The sequence below is a fragment of the Cheilinus undulatus genome, linkage group 10, assembly GCF_018320785.1.
Source record: "Cheilinus undulatus linkage group 10, ASM1832078v1, whole genome shotgun sequence".
Taxonomy (NCBI): domain Eukaryota; kingdom Metazoa; phylum Chordata; class Actinopteri; order Labriformes; family Labridae; genus Cheilinus; species Cheilinus undulatus.
The window spans coordinates 51,487,457-51,496,614 of NC_054874.1; the positions used below are offsets into that span (position 1 = coordinate 51,487,457).

Genomic DNA, 9,158 nt, shown 5'->3' on the forward strand with positions numbered 1-9,158 from the left:
ATCCTGTTATGGATGTGAGCAGTCAAACCTCAGAGGTGCTCTTCAGATAGAAGCCCAGTCTGTCTGCAGTTTCCACAGATGGAGTTACACTCCGTATGATTACTGCTCAAATGGTTCATTGGTTCATAATTAACTCGATTAAAGTCTTATGGTCCAGATAAAGGACAGGAGAATATATTGAATACATATCATACAGTCAAGGCTGAGCTTTCTGGGGCCAGGGAGGTCAGTAAAACCAGGATCCATTCTAAAGTTAATCTGTGAAAACCAGATTTTATTTTTAACCTGAATAATAACAACTCTTATCACAGCAAGACATTAAAGCTCCTACAGATACATCTAAATTTTATAAATACTAAAGCTCCTATAAATAAATCTAAATATTAATAATATTAAATCTCATATAAATAAATCTAAATATTAAAAATATTAAAGCTCCTATAAATAAATCTAAATATTAATAATATTAAAGCTCCTATAAATAAATCTAAATATTAATAATATTAAATCTCATATAAATAAATCTAAATATTAAAAATATTACAGCTCCTTTAAATAAATCTAAATATTAATAATATTAAATCTCCTATAAATAAATCTAAATATTAATAATATTAAAGCTCCTATAAATAAATCTAAATATTAAAAATATTAAATCTCATATAAATAAATCTAAATATTAAAAATATTACAGCTCCTTTAAATAAATCTAAATATTAATAATATTAAATCTCCTATAAATAAATCTAAATATTAATAATATTAAAGCTCCTATAAATAAATCTAAATATTAATAATATTAAATCTCATATAAATAAATCTAAATATTAAAAATATTAAAGCTCCTATAAATACATCTAAATATTAATAATATTAAATCTCCTATAAATAAATCTAAATATTAAAAATATTAAAGCTCCTATAAATAAATCTAAATATTAATAATATTAAATCTCCTATAAATAAATCTAAATATTAATAATATTAAAGCTCCTATAAATAAATCTAAATATTAATAATATTAAATCTCCTATAAATAAATCTAAATATTAATAATATTAAAGCTCCTATAAATAAATCTAAATATTAATAATATTAAATCTCATATAAATAAATCTAAATATTAAAAATATTAAAGCTCCTATAAATAAATCTAAATATTAATAATATTAAATCTCCTATAAATAAATCTAAATATTAATAATATTAAAGCTCCTATAAATAAATCTAAATATTATGAATATGAAAGCCTAACTGTAGGTCAGTTGCTGTGCCGCTGGTTTTTATGACAGCAGGGACAGAATAAGTGCTTGGAATTGTTATTATTTATCCTAAATCAGCTTCAGAATCATGAGCACACATGTTGAGGAAAATGTCTGAGGTCAGAGTTTTGTAGCTTTTATTGATCCTGGATTAGATGTACATCAGTCCCAGGTCTCTGGTTGGAACAGCCTGTCTGTAGGCTCCTTTTCCTTCTTTGACAGGTGAACACATGAACACCTGTTTATGTTTACATTCACCCACCCACCTGCAGCTCCTATCCAATAGGAGACTGCCTGGGAGCGGAGCCCAGTGCATTCTGGGTGAAATGGATGACGTGTGGCATTTATTGGCAATAACTGGTGAAAGTGGGTTAGAAGTGGTTAAAAGGATGGTAAAACTGTGTGGAAAGAGTGGTATGATTAAAATAATTCAATAGCATGCCCAATAATAGCTGGACAACTAGATAAGCGTTAGTTATGACGCTAGCACAATGCCACTGATCAGACACACATGCACTGACATGGCAAATAAATCACACTGGGGGTGGGGGTGGGGGGCATTCACTGGGTTCTGCAGCAAAAGCATGAATAAAGTTTTTGTGCAGCACACTTTTCCCTCTCAGAATGGCCCTAACGTCCTTTGTGTCTGTCCTCAGGGCTCGTACTCTCTGCCTCAGTCGGACTTCTACCTGCCTGACATGGATCTGCCCTACTGGCTGACTAACGGACATTACCGCGTTCAGGGCGTGCTGGGCAGCGAGGGCAACGAGCTGGGCTGTCTCAAAATCGCCCTGGCCCTTCACTCCGACTAAAACCAACACCAAGGACACACCAGAGGTTTCAGGTCTTTTTGCACGTAAACATGATTGAAAACTGGGAAATGAAAGCAGAAGTTGCACAAAGTACTGAGATTTAAAAGCCTCACTAAAGGTCAATGAAAAATATGTTCTGCATTAACTTGAAGGTTGAACTTCTGCAGTCTTAGAACGCTTCTGATGCACGCTCAGCTAGTTAATTTAGTTACAAAGAAAACCACGATCCCTGCTTCAATGCTTCAGTGATAACTAGACAATCACACAAACACAAGTTTAATGAAATCTGATCTTAACAGTGTTTCCTCTTTTATAGGGCCTAGAAACATATAAACTAGAACGTTACTGCCAGGATAATGTCTCCAAGTTTCTCCAAGTGTTCAATCATCTCTGAAACATTTAAAAAAATACTTTGGATGGATAGAAAAAGTAATTTTAATGTTATTTTATTCTTTAATGCTTGCAATTCAAGTTAGAATAACTTTCCTTTGAGTTAAGGTTAGCTGTTTCCATTATTTTATTTAATATAAGCACCAATATGCACCATAGGACCAAAACACTGGTAACTTTTCAGACTGAACACAGAAACTACATCCCTAAAATCCAAACATGATCAGATATTCTTCTTATTTTGACTCTATTGTCTGTTCAAGGTCCACAACGAAAGAAATAATCACCCCGTTATCAACACCAGTGATGATGGTTTTTTGGTCTAAGTCTCCAGCAGAGCCAACATTTCTCTCATGTTTGACCATGAAAATAGCTCAGTTTGTCCAACAGGTCACTTCTGCCTGATTAAAAAACTCTCCTCTGATTCGCTGGTAGGCAGCATTTCATCAATACAACTCAACTTTTACACATCAGCTTCCACCATCAGTTCGTGCCACGTTAGATGCCGATGGGCCGATGTCTGTGAAAAAGGGCCGATACCGACCAGTACAGGCTTTAGACCGATGCTTCTTTGCATCCCAGATGTTGCATTACACTCAGCTCACAGTACGCCAGGATACCGTCTTCACATGAGGATTTGATCAGGATATTGTTGGTTCCTCTTGGTTTTCTCCCCCGTGTTAGCAGTGTGGTCTTGTTTTCTCTGTTGACTGATGACTCAGCCTGTCCTGGGCCGAGGGTGGCATGCCTCAATGTTGTCACAGCCCAGCTCTATTCCCTTGGATAGGGGAGAAAACAGCCACCAGCTGTACCACAGAGCTAATATCCTGTTCGCCGGGCCACCCTGCATTGTCAGTGGCCGCTGCCCCGGCATGTGAGCAGGGTTTAACATGGAGCCTGGAGCCATTGTCGTTCATCCTCATGTGTTGTTCCAAGTCTGTGACCCTGCTGTCCTGGTCGGCAAACCACCTTTTTTTTTTGTTTGTTTTTTTTTTTAGCATTCTGGATATGCCGCTTTCACCTCCTCCAACTCCAGGACGCCCGGTGAAAGAGTCAAGCAACTTTGTAAAGACCCCCTCAGCTGATGGAGCCCTTTTAGGACCCATGGCGACTGGTTTCCAGGCTTCACTGGTTGTTTTTGCTGCATCTGCTGTTAGTATAGCAGCTATCATCGGTCTGCTTGGGAATGATTTTTTAAAAAGATAAATATTTGGGCTGTTTATGCCTTTACTTGATAGTGGAGGGTTAGGGTTAGGGTTAGACAGGCCTACAGTGGTGGTGAGAGAGTGGAGGAGAAAGGTGTGGGACAGAGGCCACAGGCGGGACTTGAACCCGGGCCGTCAGCTTGCATGGGGAACAACCTTACGGCGAGGCCACCTGCACCCATGTGAAGATGATTTCTAGTGTAATTCTCAGGCACAGTATCTCTTTTAGAAATAAATGTAAGTAATATTGAGAGTTTTGAGGTTTTAGTCACAAATAAGACTGTAAATATTTTTTCACCATACAGAAAAATCCCCAGAGCACGCAGTGGATGCAACAGTCTCATGGTGGTACAAATGTTTTAGCCAGACGGCGCTCACAGCCTCGGTTTCAGAGCTCCTCAGCGGCGTTTTTTACTGCTTTGTTCTGGAAGTTTACCTCGGCATTCCTCGTTCGTATTTATTTATGTAGCTCAGCCTCCTGAACATGTCAGCGATAAAAAACTGAAAGGACTCTGATGAAAAGGAGTCCTGTCCTGGCTTTAGCAGCAGCTACAGAGCTGTACACTTCCTGTAAACTTTACCCTCCAAAATACAAGTCTGAGCAGTTTCTCTGCCACCACTGCTTGTTGACAAAGCTGGTATGTCCCATCACCTCCTGATTTTGATTGGTCAGTGACAGAGATGAGCCTGTTTTTCAAGTTTTCAGCTAAAAACAGAGGGCGCTTTAGCACCGTGATAATCTTTGCCTTTTCTGAGCTGCACCAGTTTGCATTTATTTAAACTGTGGAGTCAATATTTTTCTTTATGAAAAATGATTTCCTAAACTTCTGTTCAGATTTAAGGAATTCTAAATCAAATCCTGAATCAAATGTGTGCTCCTCTCCGATGATACTGCAGCTCATTGCTCAGCTCTCGCTCTGTAGTGATGGAAAGTTGATTCTAATCAGATTTAGTTGGAAACTCCTCAGATGAACAAAGCAGCAGCGTGTGCTCCTGGCACTGAATTAAAGAGAGCTTTTCAAAGACACAGAGGCTCCGACTCATTAAGGTTAGACTGTTTCCTCTAATTAGAGACAGAAATCCTTTATCTCTCCTGAGATTTAGACACAGACACACCAGTGCAGCTGTGGTGCTGGATGCAGTTTCTGCAGTCTTGTCTGAATCCTGCACAGATCCGAGCTCTCAGGCTGACCGAGTTCAAGGAGGGCAGGTAGACTTTACTGAGAGACTGGACTCTGAAAATGTGATTTTGGTTTATTTAAAAGTGCAAAAGAAAGTTTCCTTCCTGAGTGGAGCTAGAAAATACGACTCAGCAGAAAAGGAAAACCAACAGTCTCATCTTTGTGATTTTAATGTCCCCACACTTGTGGATGAAGCCTTTTTAAAATCATTTATATTTCTTTCTTGTAGAGATCAGAAATATATTTTTGATTATCTTAATTTTGCAGAAGTTTAAAGTAACAGGAGTTTAAGCTGATTTGTTTAAGCTTTTAGAAGTAGACTCATAGACTCATGGAGCTTTGTTAATGAAGGCCAAGTGTAACATCCAGGTTTGACCACTAGGAGGAGATGTTTAATGCCAAAATACACCGTCTCATAGTCTCATACCACGACACAAACTGCAGTGTGCCTGAGTCTGTTCTCCTGATCTTGATGCTGACATTTTAGATATGGCAAGACTTTTCAATTTCACTTTAAAAATAAAACAAACTTTTATTTTGAAAGCCTGTTGGATTGAAAAGTAGCTTCATAGCAGTTTTTTTTTTTTTTTTAACCCAAAGCTGCAACGAGAGAAAGAGAAAGCAGCAGGCTGACAATTATTGACATTTCTCAGTCCATTTAGAGTCTTCCAGAGAAAAAATGAATGTTTGATTCTCTTACAAACACAGATTAAAGGATCGCATGTGCTTCCAACACAGGTGTGCAGTTTGACCTGTGCTCAGCTGTTTGGCTGCAGCTTCAGGTTTTAGAATAATGGAGGCCTAGACCTCCTTTTAGTACCCAGGTATCAAAACAGAAAGCATTACAACTGTATGTTTCTCATAATAAAGTTTTAAAAGTCTGGGGCTGTTAACATCCTACTTTACTCATGAAATTATAAATAGAGTCACAAAGCTCAGTCTTTCAGTTACTGCCAAAAAACCCGGTGAAGAAAGGTACAAATTCAAATGCGTCTTTAGCTGACACATTGTCCTACCGCCTGCAAGCATTGGATATTTCACAAAAGAGGTATAAATAAATAAATCAATAAATACCTTCATCTAAGTCTGCTGGTTCTGGTTTAAACTGCAGTTCCTGGGCCATGTCTGAAGAGTTTCATTGGTGCCATGTGGATCAGAAATCACAAACTCATGAGAGAACAAAAACATGCAAACAGCATCACATGGAAATCATGGAAATGTTTTTGTTCACCATGAAACAGGAAGGATTTTTTTTCTCAGAGACTTCAGACACTGTTAGAGCTTTAAGTATGATCATAGTGGATTAAAATGTGCCAAAACAGTTCTAATGATGTACAGAAACACTGTTTACCAAGCAAGTTTGACTGTTTTACAGTAACTTCAAATCTTTTCTGATTCAGAATGAGAGTTTTAGTCTCAGGAAGTTTGTCGCCTGTAAGTTTAGTGACTTGTTTTAACAGGGAGAGCCTGGATGTTCTTGTCCTGTGAGTTTTACTGATATTCGGATTAGAAGAGGCCCTCATTGTGGGCTGAATTCAAGAAGAACCTCTTAGACCCTCATTGATATCAGTCCTCTCCTTTTTTCAGTCAAAAATGTTGTGCTTGATTTTTTATTCTGTGTTTTAAGACTCTGAGAAAGAAAACCTTCCTGTTCCATGGCGAGCAAAACTCCCCATGATGACTTCTGCTTAAGCTCACTGGAACCCACTGGCACGAGAACCACACCATTTCTGTTCTTCACATCACATGTGTGTGAAGTTTCTGCAGTTTTTAAAGGGGGTGAGTTTTACCTTCCTAACGATGTCGTGGTACTAGAATAGCTCTAATGTTAGCAGGAGGGAGCTGCTGTTCCATTAGTGGGATTATTCCTTTAAAAGCAGCAGATTTGTTTTAAATTTGTGCTTCTTTATTTTTGTGGGCAGTTCTTACCTGTGCAGGTGTTACATGGACTTAAAGGAAGCTGGCCGTTATAATACATTCATTCTTCCTGTTTGTATGGCGGTAAACATGGGGGGAATGATTCTAGTTTACTGAGAATGGACACGTTAGCTTTTACCTGCTGTTTCTGATGTTAGTCCTATCATTTTGTTCCTGTTAAGAAGTCTAATGGAAACCAGCATCTGCTTTCAGTTCTCATTTTATTTATCATTCTGCCTTTTCTACTTCCTGTTTTATTCTCAGTCTGTTTTTTCATAACCACTGATTGTTTTTTTTGTTTTTTTTTATAAAAGAGTTTTCAGCCAATAAGCTGAAGCTCTGCAGGGAATTTAGCAGACTTGTTTCTTGCAGTGTGACTGATGTATATTAGATTTGTACTGATTTTTTTATCATGATTGTTGTTAGTTTCTTTTCCCTAAGTGCCTGCTTAGATCATTAAGAGGAAAAAAATGAAATTAAATAAAAAAAGAGACAAAAGATGAAATCCAGACGTGTTTTATTAGATAATCATGATTTGATTATATTTTATGTTTTTAGAGTCTAGCTTATGAATTTGGATGATGAGCTAGTTTCAATGCTGATGAATGTTTCCACATACACCATATACTCTTTTTAATAAACCTGACACCACAAACACTGCATTTCTCATGTTTATTTCTCCATCACAAGCCTGCAGAGAACCCGCTGTTTTACAGAAACCCTACCCTATTTTACCAGAGAGTGAAACTCAAAACAAGAACCTCCATACATGAGACTCAGTGTGTTAGAGGATGTTTAATCCTCCATCTTTCTATTCCTCATGCATTGAACCAGCTCTAGGACAAAATAATGATGTTTCTATTCCAGCCAACAGAGCCTGTGTTTACTTTCAATCTCTTAATTTTAACTTTAAAAGTTTCTGCAGAGTTCCTGTGTTAGGAAGTGGTAAAAATATCCAGGTGGGCCAGCTCTAACTGAGTCTGTTTGGAGGGTCATCATTTCAAGTCCCAGCAGGGACCAAAGGGTTCAAATGAAGACCGGTCGCTGAGGATAAGCCTGTTGACTTCCTGGGAGCTTTTGGACTCCCAACAGCTCAGGCGTTCTTTCTTCTGTAACCGTTCATGCTGACATCTCTGTATTAGTGTTTGATGATCATTCATCGCCTTCGCTTATCCGGGGTCAGGCTCTACTCCTAGCTCCCTCTGGATGTCTGAAGTCCTCACTCCATCTCTAAGGCTGAGCCAGACCCATCCAGAGGAACCTCATGTTGGCCGTTCGTGTCATTACCCAGAATTCATGACCGTAGGTGAGGGTTGGGAGGTAGATGGACCAGCTCAGCTCCCTCTTCACCACAGCGGTCTGGCACAACGACCTCGGTACTGCTGACACTGCCCCTGTCAGTGTCCCGCTCCCTTTTACCCTCACTCATGAACAAGACCCCGAGATACTTGAACTCCCTCACTTGGGGCAGAGACTCACTCTCCACTCAGAGAAGTGTTTGATGTTCAGTCGACCATTTCTGTGTTTGTACAAAGGAATTTTGTGTTTTTGGACTGCTCCTGAATAGTTAGTAAGCTAACCATTAGCAATGTGCTAACATTCCCTGCGCTGTCCTCTCTGTTGGTTCAACAGGTTCAACCATCAACCTAAAGAACAGAGACACAAGCCGACATCTTTGTGTTCATTGTAGAGAAACCAATCATCTACAGAAAAACTCAAGAAAATCTCTTGGTGCTTACAATTGAGTTTTTTGTGCAGGATTAAATACTGAAACTTGTCTGATGGATTTTTTGTTTTACAGTTTAAAATCAAAAGATTTCGCCCCCATCGCAAATTAGGTTATGGGAAATTTTACAGACTTTCATCTGATTGCAATGAACAAACAAAAGGAAATGAAATAGCTCAACACAATGAAAGCTTCAAGTGGTTTCCCCAAATCCCACTGAAAAAGCAACTAATAATGGCTTCTCAAAATTATTCAGCCCCTGAACAGAGTCCCTCACAGCAACTCAAATATGTAAACCAGAGCTGTTTAAGCACGCTTGATGCAGCCAGTCAAGGGCTTCATTATTTGTACTAGGCTTACCTGAGCTGGAAATGAAATACCTGAGCTGTGAGGGCTTTGTTGGGTTAGGGTTAGCTTGTTAGAAATATGGCAAAGCCAAGAGATGGACCAGAAAGTTCAGAGAAAAGATGATTGGCCTTCACAAACAGGGAACAGGATAGAGAAGGAGCAAAGGCTCTGAATGTTCTAGAGACACTGCTGGAAGCAGAGTTCACAGGTTCAGAGTTCCAGGAGCGGTGGTTCCTCTACCTGGAAAAGAACTCTGTGCCCACAGTGAAGCATGGCGGCGGCTCGCTGATGCTCTGGGGCTGCTCTGCATCCTCTGG

The 9,158-nt window shown here is 38.8% G+C and overlaps 1 protein-coding gene across 1 annotated transcript in view; it reads left to right on the forward strand.

Moving 5' to 3' along the window:
- LOC121516203 (ganglioside GM2 activator-like) overlaps nucleotides 1-7,424 on the forward strand; it is a 32,075-nt gene extending 24,651 nt beyond the window's left edge. Inside the window, exon 4 of the mRNA XM_041797336.1 lies at nucleotides 1,919-7,424. Within this exon, the coding sequence (XP_041653270.1) occupies nucleotides 1,919-2,074 (156 nt within the window). The 3' untranslated portion in view covers nucleotides 2,075-7,424. The remainder of the gene's footprint in view (nucleotides 1-1,918) is intronic.
- The last annotated feature ends 1,734 nt before the right edge of the window (nucleotides 7,425-9,158 follow it).